The 21610-nt window shown below is 39.7% G+C and overlaps 1 protein-coding gene across 2 annotated transcripts; it reads right to left on the bottom strand.

The window, feature by feature from the left end:
• Positions 1-949: 949 nt before the first annotated feature.
• Positions 950-20353, bottom strand: GTF3C2 (general transcription factor IIIC subunit 2). 2 transcript variants are annotated; one of them, XM_058164646.1, is made up of 19 exons: positions 20252-20353; positions 16541-16944; positions 15508-15880; positions 14265-14544; positions 13973-14067; positions 11979-12056; positions 11266-11364; positions 10708-10935; positions 9727-9838; positions 8982-9099; positions 6736-6767; positions 6139-6268; positions 5890-6034; positions 5439-5600; positions 4046-4133; positions 3810-3938; positions 2991-3137; positions 2462-2566; positions 950-2270 (listed from the first exon to the last, which is right to left on the bottom strand). In XM_058164646.1, exons 2-19 carry the CDS (start codon positions 16884-16886, stop codon positions 2055-2057), a joined length of 2883 nt encoding a protein of 960 aa, XP_058020629.1. In that variant the 5' UTR covers positions 16887-16944; positions 20252-20353; the 3' UTR covers positions 950-2054. The 2 variants fall into 2 exon arrangements, with proteins under 2 accessions (XP_058020629.1, XP_058020630.1); XM_058164647.1 differs by having other exon boundaries at positions 15508-15877.
• Between the last annotated feature and the right edge of the window lie 1257 nt (positions 20354-21610).

The following is a 21610-nucleotide window of genomic DNA, read 5'->3' as shown; positions in this document are numbered from 1 at the left end:
TCTAATAACAGGCTTCTTACAGCCTGAGCTATCACGGCCTTTTGCCAAACTGCTCAGAAAGTTAACAACTGGTTCTCCTGAAGTGGTGCAAACTGGCTGAATCCCACCACTGAGCTCAAGGTACCCATGTATTCTCCAAGCAGCTACCACTAGAGCTTCTCTTGAACCTCCAAAAATCTTGCTGAAGAGACCAATTCTTCTCTCTCCCATAGTTCAAAATTAAATTGCAGGATACATTATTATTGAAAAGATGTCAATATTCTATTCCCAATCTAATAGTGGAGTCTAAAAGTATCATTTTGACTGTTCACTAGCAATTGGTATCAGAAATATACTATTTCCAATACTGGTGATTAAAGAAGCTGCTCCTCACAGCCACTGTTCCAGAGGCCGAGTAAAGGGCCCCAAAATCTTAGTGACCAATAGAAAAAGGTTTCTGCTACTGCTATCTGAATTTGTTTCCACACTACCACATGCTCAGCCCAAGTCATTTTTGCATTCACAATGAGTCTTATTATTTTGTGTTGTGTCTGTCTGTCTAATGTATGTATATTTTTACTGTATAGTGTTTTTTAGTGTGTCCAGATGGTATTTTAACTATTTTAATTCAATGCTGAAAATACCTGCGATTCCAATAAAGTAATCTGCTCAACCACACCAGGCTAGTTTACTGGGGCTTGGAAAAAGCATGCCAGTTGTGCAAGCAGGGGGTTGAAGGGAAGGCGATGGTCAAACAAACCCTAAAGAGCTGTAGTTTTGGCTCAGAGGTCTTAAAACAGCTTGTGTGAATGTATTCTATTGCTGACTCGTCTCTTTATGCTAGCTAGAGTTAACAGCTTGTTTGATACTAGAATTGTAACAGGCAATGGTAAAACAGAGTGAGAAGATCCATATCACATGAGTTGGCAAAGATGAAATTTTCCAGAATTTAGTGGTGGTGGGGGAAGAGATCAATTTTATTAAATACTCAGAGTTCAAATAGCCTTTTTACTCAGTTTTCCACAAGAGTGAAAATTATGGGTGACCACTAAAAGTTGCAGCATAGTTGGAGAGTCTCTATACGATTTATGAATACCTACTTTGTTGTTTGAAAGAAGTCCTTGGTGTTGGCATCTGATGGAGGAATGTGAGTAGCATTTGTCATGGAAGACAGAAAAGGACATGGATTGAGTCTTGTCCAAGATCTCCTTAGAAACAATATACCACAAACGTGCAATTTACCATGATAAAGGAAATGGTACAAATTTACTCTTTAAAACTAAAACAAAATGCACTACTCTTAACTCATTTTGAAGACAAAGATGCACATAGGCTTATCAATCGCACTGATGATGTTACCTAGTTAGGTAATGAAACATCTGCAAGCAAGCAACCAAGTCAGAGAGCACCAAGGACTCCTTAGGCTTATTTTCTTATTTATCACCACAGGCAGGAAGGGGACATGTGAAGCCCTTTCCAAAGAAAGAAAGCCCTTTTACAAATCAAAACACATTTTAATAATGGTTAAGACAACAAAATGGCTCAATGTGAGCAAAATTATTGTCACCAACAAGACTGGGAGAAGCAGGATGAGCAATGGGGCAATAAAGTCTTGTTGATGCTTTAATCAGAGCAGATCTAGGTTTCAGGGAACTCTCCAGATCTATGCGGGAAGAATATGGGATACTATTCCACCAGACTGGCTAGAGGGAGATCAATCCCTCCTTCCTTCTGAAGTTTGTGCCATGCAGGAGAATCTCGGGAGAGAGCTCAAAGAGAGAAGTATCACCACATGGCAGAGATACAGCAGGACGGACTATTCCTCGTCACTGCCCTTTTTCCCACAACAGGAGCTGACTTCCGGTGCTAGAAGCTCCAGTATATTCCACTCATCTGGCCAAACCCTGCCTTTGTCTTTCTCTTCAGCTTATCTGTTTCAATATGGCCAACATCCTCTTGTATTTGATGTTTGGTTGTGTTCTGTATATTCTGGTAATTCCAAGATTCTCACAAAAGGCCTTCAATTTGTCAGCCATGTATGCTGATGCCCCAAATTGAGTTGCCCCGGGTGATATTCAGCTGACAGCACTGTGCACCACAGATGAGATGGTTGTGGGGCAGTCGATCTGTCTCTCTGAATCAAACATGGAACTGAAATGGGCCTGACAGTCAAGGAGAAGCTTGTGGCTGCGGGGGAAAACCAATGCCCGAACACAGTGAAGTCGCACAAGGCCAGACTGACCACCAGACGCTACCCAGCTATGGCTGTCAAGGTTTGGGCTGAAGCGCACCTGCCAAGAAAAGAAACAAAAGGGTGAAGGTGACATTAACCATTAACCGACCCATCTTCATCTCCCTCATAAATCCATGAAGCTTCAGAGGACGAGAGAGCCACAGTTCGACACAAAGGAAGAGATACTGTGAAATAGCATTTGTTTTCTTTCCTCTCGAATTGTACAACCTTTTTCCCTTTTATGTTTACCTTATGTACAGTCTCTAGCTGCATCCGGCCCAGGACCGCTCCTTCTTTTACTTCTTTTGGCATGCGTTTCAGGGGCTTCTGCCTAAAGAGGCTCTTGAAAGATGTCTAGGAAGGACAGGGAAAATAAGCATTAAAAGCAGGCCTGGGTAGATCAAGAAAACGAAGCGCTTCATCCATTAAGGCTTTTTGATTACAGTTGTCAACTAGTGATTTATTGGCTTGGGATGGAGCCTTATCACTCTGAAACACACCATAGAATGGGTAGGCCTTGCTACATAGAAATCGGAAGTGGGAACCCTGCATCTTGACTTAGTACAGGGAGGAGAGTAGAATAATTATAACCACTGTTTCTGCTGCCTTTGTTAGCATTCAATATATTCAGTGCCAGATCCACATCAATCGTTCTCTCTGGTCTGATAGATAAAGGATCCTGCCTGGAATATTTACGAAGCTGAAATGGGGCCCTCTGTTCCCATGTTGTTACTGCTATTGTCCTTGAACCAGAATTCTGGTATTTCCAAGCCCTCACCAAATCAGCATCCTGGAAGAGAATGAAATTCTGGGCTACCGATTCATTGCACGTTTTGCCCACTGCCTGTGGCTTCTCACAGGCTGTTCCCTCTGTTGCAATCTTGTTAAGTGGGTCATTTGGCTGTAAAACTGCTTTGCAGATGAGCTGAAGACACAAAGAGAAATAGGCGTTAAGGATAAGAAGACAATGGCCTCAGAGACAAGAAATGTTGCATTCAATGGTTTAATACAGAGGACAAGTGCAATGACGATTAAGAAGCAGTGATGCAAAACCTAAACCTAGATAGTGAAGGAATTGATCTGACCCAAACTTTCAGAGACCATAAACCTCTTTGCTGCTGTGACTGACATTCTCATTGTCATTAAATCCAGGGAAGGATGGGTTTTTTTTTGGCTCATTCATATGCATTCATTTGTTTTCTCAAGTCTCAAAGGCATTACAAAACTAATATTTGTGATTTGGAGCCCAGAACTGAACTTCTTCACACCCCCAAATTATGTGCCTTAATTTTCTCAGGAAACTAAATACCCACACTATTAATACCAACCAGACGTTTCTATTTTTCTTTCTCCTTTTCAAAAGTAATAAGAGAATATGCTTCCACCCAAACAACATGCTTCTCCTGGAAGACATTCCTCACTTTGCACAACTGGCTACAGTTACTGCATCAATAAGCTTCCCTTTCCTCCACTCAGATCCAACCTGGATCTAGAGAGTTGACAGAGGGGTCCATTCTTGTTTTCTACCCTGTTTGGTTGGAGATGAAGCTTGTGGGCCTGCACAGCCTTCCCATTACTCAGTGGCAGCAAAACCTACAAATCGACGGTCTGATGGCCGCTTGACATTTTGTGGGTTGACTGAAAGATCAGGCATCACTGCAGCCACCAATTCCCCTGCGATATCACCAGCAGCCACTGTGTTCAGCCAATCAGATCCAGAGATACTCTGCAAAAGGGATAGAATCATAAGCCTCATTTCCACCTTTCAATGACTCTGGGATAAGTCATACACTATATATCCCCTCCTCCTTTACTTGGGGATGCATAACTTACCCATACAGTGCCTTTGCGAGGGAGCACAAAATAGGCTCGAAAGTCACGATAGCCAGCATCCAAATAGTGGATCCCACCTAGTCCATACCTGCAACATAGAAATGTAAGAAAAATGCATGATACCTGACACTTGCAATAAAGAGCAGCATCAACGTTGCCCATAGACAATAATACATGTTATGGAACAATAGTGCCATTTGATCTGCAATGTAAGATTCCTGAATGAGAAATATAATTGGCAAAGTGGAAAAACTGTTTGTCCAGTTCTCTGGATTTGCTGCTTCCTCTATTGCTGCTTAAACTTTTCTTGTAAGAAGAAATGAATCCTGGTCAGTTGAGCAATCCGAATGTCTGGAACCTCAATTTCAGATATATATATCTGAAAACCCATCACAGTCTCATCTAACTCCTGGTTACCTGTCCACTGCTCAGAATCTTTCCTGACACAATTAATGAATGCATGATGTATAATTCAAGTTAGACCTTGACATTTAAGATGTGTCCCAAAATAGTTTAAAGGACCAGGTGAATTGCTACTGTGATAGGTAAATCTATTCTGCATTACTTAGCAAATGGCCCAAGGCCCTCATAGTTTCCAAGTTAGGAGCCCAAATCAAGTTAGGCATATGTAAAAATATCAAAACATTACAAGCTAGAATGTGACACTAGAGTAGTGGATGTTGAGTTGGAGGATTTTACAAGTCACCTCTTCTGGGGAAATCACATTTTGCGAGAACAGAGCAGCTATTTACCACATCAGAGAAGATCTGAAAGTCAGTAAAGTTGTCGTATTTCCTAAGAATGTGCTAGATTCTACAGTAAACATGCTAAACATCTGTAGGTATACAAAGCATTTAATTTTCTTCTAAGTCAAGAGGAAAAGAACTGCAAGAAGTTAGGATGAAAAAGACTTGGGTCTGGTTCAGAGAAAGCCAGGATGGATAGGACTGGTCATCTGGAGAATTCAGCAATGACTGATCCTTTGGTAATCAATATGCCAAAGGACAATATGCCAGCAGGGTGATATTTCAGATTGTTCTGCAAATGGATCAAAGGGTAATTTAGAACTGAAAATGGCAATGAATTAAACAAGCCATGACCCTTTATTCAATCTTGATTTGATTTAAAATAATAAGAGAAGTGGGACACATGAGGATTTGGTTAATGCAACTTTTTAAAAAATTGCTCACATATCTTTTTAAAGACTTCAGGAACTGATTGATAATTCTTCTCTTTCTCTATCCTCAAGGAACCCATACTATGTTAAGTCCATCTATCTGATACTCTGGAGAAGCAAACTCACATCAACTTTGGTAACAAGAGGCAAATTGGAATTGGAATACATAACAGTTAGTCCATTATTTTAAGAATAACAGGGTATACACACACTCACGAGGCATAGCAGCTATCTTGTGCAACTGTGATCCCACTGTAGGGTAGCAGCCAGGCAATCTCTGTGCTCAAGTAACGCTTGATACTGTTGATAGGTTCATGCAGTCGGCGCAAGTCCCAAAATTTGATTTTGCGATCATTGCCTGTAGTCACCATGAAATTGCTAGGAATAAAACAGGCAGGCCAGAGCTCACTGGCAGAACACATCTGACACAGAAGTCCCAGATCCCTGGCAGAAATATCGGTCAAACTACACCAAGTAAATGCCTTGGCCCAAGACTGTGACCCAACGACAAACAGTATGTACAAGGAAAGAGCTGTCTGGTCCAATCTGCAGCCATAAATTTTGTGGGGAAGGGAGAAGGAAAAAAGCACGCCCAGGATGGTCAGAAAGGAGCCAGAAACTGAGAGACCAGTTCTCATCAGTCAGTGATATTTCACATCCTTCCCACCTGTTTGCTTTGCACCACTGGATGTTGCTCACAGCATGGTCATGGGCCAGGAAGCAATGGAACGGATACAGTTTGAGGGAGCCATCAGGCTGGCGTACCCTTTGTAACAGAGACTTGGTAAGCAGATTCCAGAGAGTCACTGTACCTGAGAAGATGGGATTACAGGCATTACGCTAGATTTGTGAACCAATATAATTATTCCCCAACTTCTCTAGGTTTATTCCATTCCAAGGATTCCCCCGCCCTTACCATCATAGAAACCTGCAGCCAAATGCTCATGAGGCTTGGTTGGCATCCAGGCCAAGCTGAAACACTGCCCACATTCGGAGGAATTCCCAGCCTGAATGGAGCCTACCTGCAAAGTGGCCACATACTGGACCTGTAGAGAACAAGGTAAGGCTAATATTAAGAAAAGACAATAATGGAAGACCCCAAGCCATGGTAATCACTTATTATAAATGCATAAAATCCCATAACTAATTTCACACATCTCATTTTCAATGTTACAAGTAATGAGGAAAAACCCAATTTGGTTTATCTGAGGCCTTACAGAACTAATGTCAATCAGAATAAATAAAGTTGCTAGATATCAAAGAATAGAAAGTGGGCTATAGCAATATCTTACATTAACTTCTTGGGTGGGCTGGGGGAATGAAAATGAGTTGTTTTCAGAGCATCTTTTTTTTAAAGTATTTATGTAACTATCTAATGAGAAAGGATTCAGATCTGGGAAGCCTTCAAAATTGCCTTGACAAGTGGGAATCTGAACGATCCATCTTGGAACTCAATACAGTATATATCCTGCTTTTAAATGATTTTTTCCCCCAAGGAAATAATAGAAGATACCTTGCAGATGACATGCCGAGGGGAAGGTCCACCTAGAAGAGAGGACAATCAAATAGTACAGAAATACCTATACCTCATTCTGCATTTTCTCTTTGAATGTAATTGGACAAGGGGAGGTATCCAGGGGGAAAGGTGGGGAAGAAGGGAAAAGTTAACCAGATGCTTTGGGTGTGAAAAACCAGATTCGGCTTTGCTACGCTTTAATCACTTGGCTTTAGTAAAGTGTACTTTCACTAATGATGGAGTCGACAGTCTTTCTTTCCTAACAGACCAGGTTGGGACAGCCAACAGTGCTACTCACAACTCAACTTACAGAAAACTTACACACAATCGTGGAACAATTATTCCTCCTAAATTCTGACTTGCAAAGTTAAAAGTATAATAGTTCCTTAAATAAAAACCTATCAAAGCATCAGTGTAAATTAACAAAATCTCTCGATTAAGCTAATCCAATAGAGTAGCTAAGACTGTTTGTAAGGCAGTTTCCACAGAAAAAGCTTGGCTCCAAATAATCAATCATTCCTGGCAAAACTGTCAAGACCTATAAGTTTTGTCTGGCATATAAGGATGGTATGCTTTGATTGAAGGTGAGGCTTGCAAGGCCATGACATTTTTGGCATCTGTGGGGTGTTCGTGATATCGTTTTGATATTTATTAAGAATATTTAGATTTTTCTTGTTTTTTTAATTAGATACATTAGTTTTGTTACTGAAGCCCCAGCTGTACACGAATGGAAGATATTTTTCAATGAGGATAATTTTCTTAGAACACAGCAAAAGTAATGAGGCTGCTATTAAAATGTTTTGGAGAACCATGGTGCAAAATGCTACAATTTTATTACTGAATGGAACACAAAGAATCACATTACACTTATTAACTGCTCCTATTGTCTATTTCACTTCAAGCCTACTTCAAAATACTACTGGCTTACTTGGACCTAGAATTTTGATAAAATATTGTTTTGATGTAGTCATGCATAGATTCTGAGGAGCGGCAAGGAGAATGCCCAAGGCATGATTGATAGGCAGCATCTAAGAAGGCTGTATCCAAACAAGAGCTTTGTATTGTGGTGCCCTCACTGTAAGACAAGCATCTTCCAGAGTTCAAATAAAAGATAAGGTTTGTATCAACGTGTTTTGCCACAGACAGAGTTGTTCATACAGAATTTCATACATACATACATACATATATTCTAATCACTGCTGCTCTGAATCTCTACTTTAATTCTGTTAAAATCACTTTTTAAAAAATGAATAATAAATAAATTAGTTATAATTTATTTATACTAAGTAATAAATGGGTATGTCAGTCAGTTATTCATCTTTAGAATTGTTTTTACTAATCACAAGGACAAATGGAAAAATAGAAGGGTTAGTGCAACAAAATGACTTTGTGTTTCTTTCAACATAATCTGATACCAAGGAATGGGGGAAAAAAAGTAGAATCCAAACTCGACTCTCTTGGGACTAATTTCCCACTATCATCTTTGAAAAGGTCAGTCCTGCACACCCAGTCCTCATGATCATCAATCATTCTTGCAGACAGATGTAATTACAAGCACCATTAATTGATATGGTTGACTAAGCACACAGCTTGTACACCCTGCACCAGGCCCCAAAATGCATGTATCAAGATGTGGAGTAGCCTTTGTTGCCCATACAGCGCCCTGCACTGCATGCGAGAACAAAAATGACTGTACACCTCCTCAGGAACCAAAGCTAAATTAGGACATTTTTCAACAGAGCTGTAAAGATTCTTTCAACAAAAAGGCCTGATTTTTTAGAAAGAACAAGATCATAATTAGAAACCCGTAACTCTGACTTAGTGTGTTGAGACAATTTAATCTAGTGAAATGGGAAAGATATATGTTATCAGACAGTGTTGCACTGCAGATAAAAATACCTGGTGATCATTAGAAGAAAAGCATTTAGCTTTTCTTAAATGGTTTTTTAAAGAATGGTTTTTTAAAGAATGCTAGTAATATGAAAATAAGACTTTATGGGTAGCACATGGCTGTTTCCTAAGGCACCATGGAGAATAATCTCTCTCACAATTGATGGTAGGACAAAGCCTCTCGTAATAATTAATACTAACTCTTCTTCCAATCATTTAACTTAGATAGAACACCTGGTCTTTCTAACAGTACCCCTCCTTTCCTGTTTGGGTGAGATATCCTGAACAGACAACATCCAACAATGCAGGTACCTGCCTGTCTTCTTCCCGTTTTTTTTTACAGCTATTCCTACCTGTTACCTGTGTTCTTCGGTAGGCATTCAAGTCTTCCACATGGGGAAGGCTGTACAGCAACACTTTGCCACTAGAAAAGGCTACAGCCAGTAGTCCCAACCGACTCATGTGAGGGAGCTGCATGGGATATAAACCAAAGTGAAAGATAATTATGCTGCATGTCCCATTTGGGAAGCTTACATTTCCACCAGCCACAGATATGGAAGAACTGAAGTGAAGAGTCATTTAAGTGCAAGCTTCCATTTTAAAGCACCTGTAACAGACTGAAGTACACCCAGCAAAGAGGATTTCAATGATTCTCTCAGTAATAGTTTCTACCAATAGGATGTTTTATGTAACATTAAAAAAAAAAGCTTCCTTCATATAATGTAAGACTATCTGTATCCTCAGGCTAAAATAATAGAGAACACGTCACACCCTTTTTTTGAGTGACATTCCTTCAACCTCTTGGGTGAAGAATATAGACTCGGTTAAATTTCACTGTAATTTTCAGCTTGATTCTTTAATTTATCAGATCTTTTTGAACTTTGCTTTTGTTTTCAGTGAAATCATCTATTAACGTCTATTGTATCTCACCCTGTTTTGTATCATCTCTGAATCTGATAATAACTTTTGACAGAAAGAGAATGCTTAATAAAAATATTGAAGATAAAACCCTATCATATCCTAACCCTGCATATACACTAAATATCTAAAGTCTAGGCAAACTTTTGGCTCAGACAATCTCTTGGCCCCAATTCTCACCTTGCGCTGAGTGATAGGGGGTTCCCAAGCTCCACTGGGACAAAATTTCATGTCCCAAATACAACCATGATCAGTGGCAATTGCATATGCAAGTCCTGGCTTGGTAACAGACCTGGAAAAAAAATGCAGGAAAAAAATTCAAAGCCTTTGGGTCATGCCATTCCTCCACGTTACAGTATATGCACAATTCTTTTGCATATTCCCCAGTGCAGAAGATACAAGGACCTTTGAGAATTAGGCTGAAAGGATAATTAAGAGGAGATTCTTCTGCACCTTAGCTATTCCTGGTTTATTATATGTGTCTTGCTCCTTCTTGTACTATCTCATAAAGCAAATATAACATATCTGAAAGGCAGAAAATTGGCTCTATGGGAAGCAGGATAGATAAAAATCAATGATTTAAAAAAATAGATTTAAAAATTCGGATTTTTTTAATTTTTTATCAGTTATTTTACTAAAATGCTTTTGGAGTAAAAAATCTATTTAAAGATAGTTTTCTATTTAAGATGCATTAATAATTTATTTTATTCAGCATGAAATGGAGCTTAGTTATGTAGCATGAGGCTGTATGTTCTGCAATACTGGGACTATCGATGAGTCAACAGCAGGTCAGAGGAGAAGCTGCTGCAGGACAAAGATGACGGTTGCTCTTTAAAAATTATGATTTAAATCAACTTGATTTAAATTTTTACTAGTGATTTAAATGATTTAAATTGTGATTTAAATCGACTTAAATCAAATCCACCCTGATGGGAAACAATTTATCTAATACAGCTGTTCTCTGCCCATAAAGCCCTAGTTCAGGAAATTCCCTAATGTGGTGCCCCAATTTAATTGCTAGTAATGTTGGAGTCTGATTTAATACAGCCATAATTCCTACTGCACTGCTTAACCCTCAGCTACAATGCAGGATGCAAGACCTCCATAGGAATGAAAATTATGTTTTTACAACAGACACAAAGTTTGCTTTATGCAACTCACCCTTTGTCTTCCTGGATAGGTCCAAGCTCCCAGAGCTGAAGCAGAGCTGGTCCTGTATGGATTTGTGACAAAGAATGCTGAACATTCATGCTGGGATTGCAGTAGATAGCCACATACTGGGATGCCACAGAGCCTTCAGGGGTTGGGCACCACTCCAAAGCCCAGACAGGACCCCCAACAAAGAAAGTCATGTCTAAGCGGTCCTCATGAGGTTGTAAGGCATTAAACCTACCAGGTAGGAAAAGAAAGGAACCACTGCATAATAGCTGACCTTGCAAGCAGCATCTAACATTTAAAGGTTTACTGGATACTTTGGAAAGAAAAAAAGACATCACTATGGCTTAAACCATATAGAGATGATAATATTCTTCAGCGAGATGGAACAAAGACTTGTTATAATTGATGTTAAGCAAGCATGGGAAATCTCAGGTACCCTGTTCAAAGTAAGGTTCCTCCCCCTTAACTGCCCCCTATCAGTCATTTCCCCAGAGATTCCCTAAATGTAATATTTCCCATGAACTTTCCCTCATGGACAAAACTAGCTGCACAAGCACACACCTGTTAATCCGGTACAAGACACTGCTTTCTTGCAAACCTTCTCTCTTGACAGAGAAGAGTGGAGACTTGGGCTCAGCAGGAAGGAATTTATCTGCTTCACTTTGGAAGATGGAAAAGAACAGAATAGAAGCTCATTTGATGTTCACTTTGTTACAAGTAATCATTAGCATTTAAATGCCTGAAAGCAGACTAGGGTGCAAAGATTTCTTCTGTGCAGGGGGATACACAGAATCTTTCTGGTGGCAATGTTTTTGATTTTGCCATGCTGTTTTACGTGCTATGCTGCATTGATGTACAGCACAGGTATCAAACTCATGGCGTTTGACACTTGACATTTTGCGACATTTTCCCCCTTGGCAGAGCTGGGGTGGGCGTGGCCAGTGCATAATGCATCCAGCCTGCGGGCTGCCAGTTTGACACCCTTGATGTAGAGAAAATGATCACCAATGGCCTCTCTCTTAAAAGCTTAAGGAATTACTAGGACTACAGATCAAAATGGAAATGGAGGAGATGACAGGAAAGTCAAACCAAACATTCCAGAAGACAATTACAAAATGTTTCTGTATTATATCTAAAAATCTAAATTGATATATGAATGAAATCACCAGGATTGAGTCAACTTAAAGGAGTCTTTATCATTTATCGGCACATGTGCCCTTTAATTATCTATCTGCTTCTAGGTATGTCACATTTTATTCTAGAAGGCCACTCACCTCTCTGAGAGAAAAATCCACTTCTGGGCAGAGGGAATCCACTCTGGAAACTCCCAGTGGGAATGGTGCTGCTCACGTCTAAGAGACAAAGGAAGTATAATTGCATCATAGAAATTTATATAACAGGAATCAGTGTAACAATAGAACAGTACAACAACCAAGTTGTCTGTGGTTTGATTGAATACTATAGTGGGCACAGCAAAATGAGAAAGCACACTCAATAAATACTGGATACACTGAGTCTTTCGAATTTGCATCAATCTGAATGCTCAAAAATAGGAGTACTTTGGAAGATGTTGCAACAAACAATTTAGTGCTTAGATTTTCTTCTGAATTTCTCCAATTAGTCAAAAACAAGATATAAACCTTGGATTAAAAGGGGAAGGAACTCTGTTTTTTTGCTAAGTGTTTTTTAAGTGAAGAAAGAATTTGGCAATTGTCATTTCCTAGAAGATTTCCCTTTTCCAACTTATTTTGCCATAGCTACGTGAATGCAACTCTGCAACATTCATTTGGCATGGTCTAATCTTTGCCCAACTATCTAGAAGAGTGACAAGAAGTTGCTTCCTTCCCTGAAGGAACACAGAGCTCACAGAACCCAGTCCCTTCCAAGTATTTCAAGCTTTCCTAAACAAAGCCAACACAGCCAAAACTAATATATTGCTGTCTTGCACACATACACTTTATCATAAAAGTCTTGACTCTTGCAAATCAGGAACTGAATTGTCATATTTCCCTTTCTGAGATTTTTGAAACATGTTGTCAAAATTAAAACGAATTAAATTTTGGTCTTGGTAACCAAAGATCAGATTGGATCTTAAAAGAAATTAGCTTGTTTTTTGTTCTTGAATCTCTCGTCAAGATCCTTCTGTCAGCCCTGGAGGATTTCTTTGGATCTTCAGGGCTGCCACACTTAGTGCTGTGGGAAATTGGGAGAGGGGATTGCATGGAGTTGTAGGGATATCTAGCCATAACATTTTTTTCTCTGGGAGTCAAGGACATTCACCCTACACCTGGAGTGGCGTGACTGGGAGGCATTTCCAGTTGGGATGGTATATTGATGTGATGTGATAGACATATGGGTGCAGGGGAAGGGACTTGGACTTTCTTTTGGGTGGGGAAAACCTGGAAGGTTTCAGATTTAGGTTTTCCCAGATGTGCCAATATGACATCTCTAATAAAATGGAACTTTGAGGAACTTCTAGCCTCAGAGTCTTCTTTCGTTGGGGGGTGTTACTTGGAACCCTGACATTAACTCGAATCTCCTTTAAAACCTCAAGCAGCTCCCTGACATCTGGGGCGCTGTCCGGGGTCCTGAGCAATACTATCAATTTCTGTCATTACCGGTTTGCTCGCTTCTGTGCATGCAGGTGGGTGGGAGGAGCCTCCCACTGCTGTCACCAATTTGCCTGATCCGGGGCAAACCGGTAGCAACCCACCACTGGTCCTGAGCCCTGAGTGCTGACTCGACACCAGCGTGAAGACTCAGGGAAGATGACACCTTCATTATCTTCATATCCATTTAAATGAAAGATACACTTTAGACCCTATGTTCAATTTTTATCACAGGCTACATTCATCTTCAAAGAGATTTTTAAACCATTACCACCATCAAACTTGGCTCAGCATTTTTATTTCTTTAAAGAAGTAGCATCTCTTCATTCATTTAGGCAAAATATTTTTTCATGAACTAATGTGGTTTTGCTTCTAACAAGCCAGCCAGGTTTGACCATCCAGAGGCCTCATTGTCACTGTCCAATCCACACTCATTTAGACTTTAAACCACAAGATATGATGATTGCTGGAGAGCCCATTTTTTAAAACAGTGATAGTAGGTACTCGAAAGCAGTCATGTGTGCTTCAGCCAGCCAGAACTAGTTGAAGCACTGAACTTTCAGGAAACAAAACAATGCAGCAGAAACCTGCCTTTCCTCCCTCCAACCACATTCCTGTTCCTCAATTCTCTCAATTATTGAGGGAAGTCTAATACTCACAAGCGGTGAGTGATGGAGAGACACTTCCATATAGGGCCCATCATAGAATTGTGCAAGCCATTGGAACCAAATTCTCGGCGCTGAGCTTTGGACCTCTATGGGAAAAAAGGAAGTCAAAAACAGAGGCCCCCAAAGCCCACCCTCCCAAATTCTGGCAACAAGAATCTCAGCCAACTGATTCCAAAAGACCAGGGCTTTTTCTTCAGGTGGGGTTGCCTCCGACATACCACCAGGTGAATGAAGTATTCAATCCCCCCAGAAATAGAATGAAGCCATCTCAGGTTTGGGTTACCACTGGTTTGCATGAGCTGGACTCCCTCTCAGACTTCATAGCCTCATTCATCACTAGATCATAATGCTCTTCTTCTTCCTCCTCCTGCAGAAAACTTTCTTCTGAGGGGACAAAGTCCACATCTTCCTCATTTTCCAACTTCTGTTCTTTTGGCTTGCGGCCTCGTCGTTTCCTACTGGGCTCCTCAGTTTTAGGGGTATCCTTTGGGGTTTCATTGCAAGGAGGAGCCTGGTATGCAGATGTCAGTTCTTCAGCCAGTTCCTGTAGATACAGAAGGGCTCTTGGAAAGAGAGAGGGAGAAGAATGTAAGTTCATGAACTGAGCTGTGATTAAAAATCAGCTCCATTTGCCTTAAGGACAGGAACAGCTATAATCTTCATTTCCAAATCTCCAAAATAGTGGTGGGTAGGTCAGAATCACAGGCATCAAGCTCCTTGGCATAACAAATTCACTTATTCTGTACCTCTTACAAGTACCCCAAAGAGGAAAAATTCTTCATAGACAGTTGACAATTTTACTGCTGAATTTGACAATGACTAATAAATAGAGGTGGTGGGGGTTTACAATGCTGATTGGCCTCTCTTTGTTTTAAACATTTAGATTCAATAATCATCCAATTAACGTTTATTACACTAATTATAATTAGTATAATTTGTTATAACCAGTGGTGAAATCTGAACTGGTTTGCTACTGGTTCGCTGGATGCACATGCGCAGCATGCACCAAATGCAAGGTGCGCGGGTGGAGTGCACACAAAAAGGAGGCATGGGGTAAGTAGAACAGTGCGTGGGGGGTGATCAGCTGTGGCGCGCGATCGTTTATTTACCTTTTAAAAGCATTTTTTTACAACCTATTCAGCCTAATAGGTTGTTTAAAAATGCTTTTAAAAGGTAAAAAAAAGGCTCTGACAATCTCGTGGCTCAGCTGTGATCGTCGGAGCCCTTTTTTTACCTTTTAAAAGCATTTTTTAAAAGAAGCGGCAACCGGGTGATTGGGTGGGCATGGACAGGGGTGGGGGGTTGTCAGGGATTTTTGCTACTGGTTCTCCAAACCACTTGCCGCCATCATTACCGGATTGGCCAATCCAGTCCGAACCAGGAGCATTTCACCCCTGGTTATAACTACTGATATGTTCCAGCAGGGTGTTTTTTTAAAAAAAATAAAAGCAAGCTAGTTATTTCCACCCTAAAATAACTGTACTTTACCCAGCAGAATTCACTGATAGGTTCTTTCTCCCACTTACGCTTTAGCTGCACGGCGCTTTGGTCGTCCACCAGGCATGGTCTCAAGAGAATCAAGGTTCTGATTGCTAGATAGCGACTTCTGTTGGCAAAGGGCCTCGGATGACTGACTGTCCAGTCCTTGAGCTAGCCTCAGCAACAGGAGCTCTTCTTTGGACTTGCGTCCTCGCTTCTTTGGCACTTTAACAGGAAGAGAGGAGCCATTCTCAGATGGCCCAGGGCCTTCGCTTGGTCCCTTGGGAATGAAATCTTTGCGGACAGAGACTTTATTTCGGGGTTTCCGCCCACGGGAATGCTTCTTTATGGCTGGGATAGTTGATGGAACCTCTTTCGAAAGAGTGGAAACTGGAACTGGGGAAGGACATGGTTCATCTGCTTGGAAAAAAAGAAAAAAAGTATTGTCTTAGATGCCCTCCTATGCTGAGGATACAATGGGCCAGCTTGAAACACAACTTAATTGTTATCATCCTCTATTTCTTATGCAGGAAGACCCACTGCAAAATCCTGCAACTGCTTCCAGATCATCCTGCATCCTAATACACTCCTTGACTATATTCCATACTTCAAAATACTTTTGCCCCTGCAGACAATCTCCAAATCACCTTAAGAACCTGGTGAGCTCAGTTCCACAGACCTTTTCTTTCATTCTAATGGGCCAAAACGTTTTTGAAGAAACTGAAGATATCCAAGCTTTTCTGATTCTTTGCAGACTAGATTTCTCTTTAGATTTCCTCTAGCTCTGAGGAATGTGCACCATTGAAGAATGAAATGTGGCACATTCATTTCCATTCAATGAAATGGAAATCAAGGCTGTAATGTCCTCAGTGTCATTGGCTGGTGCTATGGCTTCCCCATTCCCCATCAACCTTTACTTTATATCTAATGAGGTTCCCAATACCAAGAAGAGGTTTCTTTGCTAACGCAGAAAGAAAACAGAAAGCAAAAAATTTGAGTTGTTTTATTTTGCATTTCTCTAAAATAAAGCCATATTACACTTGCCAAGACAATGCAGCCAAAATGCATCTGAAAACATACCAAGCATTTCCACATGATCTATCTCTCCTTCTTGTCCCCTCAGCTGCCTAGGAAGCAATTCTTCTTCCACGTCTTCTAGATGTCTTTTCTTGCAGCAAGAGCTTTGCTGCTCTGGCCACTCTTCTTGAAGATAGGTTTCCACTCCAGGGGCAACTGCTGGTTCTGTGTTGCTTAAGCCTATACCTGCTGAAGCCAATCCTTCCACTGCTGTATTATTCTGCCCATCCCAGTGAGGTTTTCTCAAGCAAGATGCTGTGCACAGAGTCTGACTGATACTTCCATCCTGTTGGTCTATGGCTTCCCTCACTATTCCCATGTCACAGCTTGGTGTGAGACAAGGTTCCATGAAGACACCACAGCTCCTTAAACAGGTGCCACTCTTTTCATCTTGCACATTGCTTGGCCTGCAAAAATAGGATGAGAAAAGCAAAAAAATAAAAAAAAATAGATGAGGGAAATCCTTGTTACTCATGCGAACTTAAAAAAAATTGCAGCACCCTCAAAACCAATATCAAAAATAGCTAAAAATAGAATAGAATCTCATCTGAAATTTAATAAACATCTCAATTAGTAAGAATATCATAAGGTAAAATAATATAGAAGTTGACAATGATTCAATTCATGTGAAAAAAGCCTATATAAATATATATTTTGGCAATTGGTACAAGGACAAAAGAAATGGAAGTAACCTGGCTTTCAACCCCTATCAATAGAAATTGAGACAGTCACACAGTAGAGATAAATTGTGGTTCCAATAAAAAATAAATAGTGTTTTATTATTTTAAAATACCATAAATATAGTTATGGTGATGAATTCATAAAGATGTATGTGTATACAATGTGTCAGAGTGTGGGGTGTGGGGTTTTACAAAATATGATTCAATTCAGGATTATTGTTCTGGCTAAAAGCAGCATAGCATAAGCACTGCATATTTTGTAGCTATATTATTTGTACAATTATACACTTTTAAAAGACTCAAAGTGAATAATCACAGAATCATATTATTTAAAACCAATAATATAATGAAAACAGAACACTTTTAAACCACTGATTTAAATGAAAGAAATTCAGTGTAATCAAGTAAAAGTAAATAAAACGGTCAAGTATTCATTTTAAAACACATAGAAAATGTATCAGTTACATTTTTTCCTGTAAGGAGTTGGACAAAGATGAAGCTGTCACCAAAAAGATTTACCGCATGCATTCAAGAGCAAGCAACACTTATATCTGCAAAACCTAAATCATTTTTTCCTTCTATATCCAGGCTGCGGTACAGCCTTAATAACTAAAATTAAAAAATAATTAATAGAAGAGGGAGGGATTAAAATATTTGATAGTTTAGAGAAACTGAAAATAATAGAAAATGGACAAATGTAATGTTCTTCACCAATTAACAGAATACAAGTATGGAACAATGGGTTGCCCAGCGTACTTGTGAAAAGTACTTTTAATTGTAGATGACCAAAAACTACCAATGAATCCACAATGTAGTATGGAGGCAAAAATAAATGTAACTTCTGACTGGATCAACAGAAATAGATTTCCCAAATTCAATATCTAATAGTTCCACAATACTTTCCGTTAACAAAACTCCAATCTACTTGTCTGTATTATACTTTAAAAACATTTTAGCTAACTCAAATAGTTTCAGGAAAGGGCAAAAAGAAAACTAGGGAAGAAAGCTTGAGGAATTACCAGATACTTTAACCATGAAAAACAGGAGAGGAAATAAAATATCACTTTTCTACAAATGTAACATAGAAGGTGATAATTATTTCTTTTATATTATCCCAGAAAGCAGGACATAGAATAACAGAGTTAAGATATAAGAATTTGGGGGGCGGATAGGCGGGTAAGAGTTCCTAACAGTAAAAGTAGGTTGACAGTGGAACTAATGACTAAAAGTGAGCTTTGTTTAGTTGACTCTGCTAAAGCATAAGCTGACTAGTTTTTATCATAAGTGCTTTAATTTGGATTCTTGTGCTAAGCATGGGGCTGGAGTTGATTATTTAAATCAGTCCTTCCAAATCAATGAAAACCAGGATGCTGGAAAAGAAATGCAATGTATGCTGTTATCAAATACAGGTATATGATATCTTATTACGTCCATAATGAAAGACTGCACTACTTGCCAAATGCTTTTAGAGCAAAGTTCAAATGTTGCTTTCTACAGCTTGAAATAATTGTGAATCTACCTCCTTATTAAGAACAGTAGTATCTTAAAGATGTCCACGCTTTCAGGGGCTCTTTATCAGATTTACTTGGTCTTCTCTTGAATTACTCTAAAGCTATGGAATGCATCTCTGTTGGAATGGTACTTGCCATCAATTTCTGTTTTTGGGTAAACAGCTAAGACTTTTGAGCAGGTTTTTCAATGAGCACTCCTAATAATTTCAATAGTTTTGATCAAAGCATTATTATAAGTTGTTAACCACTTGAATAACATGGGTAAAAAAGGGAGCTGAAATAAGTTTAATATTATTGATTATATTATTATATTATATTATTTTATCAGAGTCTTTCCATACGGGAGAAGGGCGGTATAAAAATTGAATAAATAAAATAAATAAATAAATAAATAAATACTCCAGTACAATACTCAATCTAGTAATAATTGAAATGAAAATAAATTATTTAAAATATGTAATTCTCTTCATAATTCAGTTATGAACTGCATATAGGCCAATTGGCCATCCTGAGGGAAGCAGCTAAGAGTCTACTTCTGGGAAGCAAAGTGGAGTGAAGTTGGGAAGAGCTGCTTGTGCATAGCAGGATCAGCTCTTTGGGCTAGCCTTCTTAGGAAATTACCCAGTGATGCCAATATGTGAATCAACATGACGGTGGTGTATGTTATTGATCGATCAGTTTTTATTTTACTTTATACATTTTAAAATAGAAACAGTGGATGTTTTAGCTATTCAGTATATCATGTAAAAATTCAAGAGTCATACTTGACTGTAATAAGACAGAAATGTAGTAAACAAAAGGACTTTGCAGGGCTTTTGTTAATAGTTTGAGGCTATCCTATTGCTGAACGCTGCTGCTAAAAATCCATGGTTTTGCCGTTAAAAGACGCAGCTCCTTTTTTTTAAAAAAAAACCCAAACCATTTGATTTCTTTTCATTTGACTTGAAAAATCTATTTATGTTAAGCCACGTTTCAACAGTAATTCTAAATTGCTGAACATTCTCCAATTCTGCCAGTTTCAAAATCTCTGGGCAATTTGCTTAGTCCCCGTGGTTTCTGGCTTTTGCAATACTTCTAATGACTGTTTTATAAAAACCTTTCCATCGTGACAATCTACAAGGCTTTAAAGTGAATAAAACGGAGGGAGAGTTGCCATCTGCTTGTAGTAGAGGAAAAAGCACGAATTTAAATCATCAAAGGGCGGAGAAGCGTCCACTGCGCAGCCGAGACTCGACCCAGATCTTTCCTCCACCCAAAGGCGCTGGCGCGGAGGATATTCTTTTTTTTCTCCAGAGGCGGAAATTGAGTTTTCGCACTTAAGAGGCGGGGAGCGGGGTGGGGGCTCCAGGGAAGAGTGTCTTTCGGACTGTCTTTGTCCCCTTGTTTCACGCCCTTACGGCGGTTTCACGCCCTTACGGCGGTGACAACAAGGGACCGTATCGTGGGCAGCTACCCCTCCCCGCAGTGACGAGCGAAAGGCTCCTCAAAGGTGGCCTGCCAGATGCAGGCGGGCTCAGCCTCACCTTGTTCTTCCCGCATGGAAACCGGTGTCTGGCCGGAGCAGCAAAGATGGCGGACGCTACAAGGATAATAGCGATGACCCGAAGCTCTGGCGTCACTTCCGGTACCTGGTCTTTCCCTCAGCCGGTGACGAAAACACTCAGTCTCCGCCCCCTGCCTGAACTCTAGAATCGAGAGAAAATTTTGCGCCGCGGTTTACTTTGGGAAATGCCGTTGTCGGAGTATTGGAGGGCGCTAGGGCCCAGAAGGGGTTACAGCGCAGTAGTCATTCGTGGGACGTTGCGGTCTCCTCTTAGTGATGGATGTCATTTCGCCAAATTGCCTGTTGGCGGATGCTGCTTTGTTTTGCTCTCCGCCTCTTCTCCTGTTGGCTTTGGTTTTTCCAAGCATCAGGATTTTCTTCACAGACTCCTGCTTCTCCTTATCTGCCCAAAAGGTCTAAGTTTCAGCTTTCTTATCAGTACAGTACAGTACTCGATTGACAACGGTTCGTTTAGTGACCGTTCAAAGTTACAAGGACACTGAAAAAAAGTGATTTATGAACGCTTTTCACACCTATGACCCTTGCAGCATCCCCGTGATCAAAATTCAGATGCTTGGCAACCAGTTCATATTTATGACAGTTGGAGTGCCCTGGGGTCATGTGATCAGCTTTTTTATTTTTATTTATTTATTTTTGTCACACAGTATATATAAGCATAAGCATGTAATAACTATACAATATATAAGGATATATATAAGTATGAGTATGTAATAACTATATTAATTGGATATAACGAAAGGAAACAATAGGACAGGAACGGTAGGCATGTTTGTGCTCTTATGCACACCCCTTAGAAGGTCCCTTTTGGGACCTTCTGACCAGCAAAATCAATAGGAAATCCAAATTCACTTAACAACCATGTTACTAACTTAACAAATGCAACGATTCACTTAACTGTGGCAACAAAAGTCGTAAAATGGGGCAAACTCACTTAGAGGTTTCACTTAGCAACATAAATTTTGGCCTCAGTTGTGACTGTAACTCGAAGACTACACTATTGGAAAAAAATCAATTGCCAATAGGAATTGTTAATGAATATTTTGAATATTTTGTCTCAATTTTGAAAACCTGGATGAAGCAAATTATCTTGACAAAAAATGGCATTGATGACTCCCTTAGATTATCTCTGTGAGGGTTTAAACCAGTGTGTTTCAAGCTTAGCAACAGTAAGATGTTTAAATTTGTTCAAGATGGCTTAAGGTAAGATCAAGTAGGCAACAATCTAGGGATACTAAATTTTAGCAGTGCTAAAATAAAAAAAGGCTACTGAAAAACACAATAAAAAAGGACTGTTGCTAATGTAATTAAAATTACTGTG

The sequence above is a fragment of the Ahaetulla prasina genome, chromosome 1, assembly GCF_028640845.1.
Source record: "Ahaetulla prasina isolate Xishuangbanna chromosome 1, ASM2864084v1, whole genome shotgun sequence".
NCBI classification, from domain to species: Eukaryota; Metazoa; Chordata; class Lepidosauria; order Squamata; family Colubridae; genus Ahaetulla; species Ahaetulla prasina.
The sequence above is the reverse complement of the archived record's forward strand: the minus strand, read 5'-3'. Positions and strand labels throughout refer to the sequence as shown.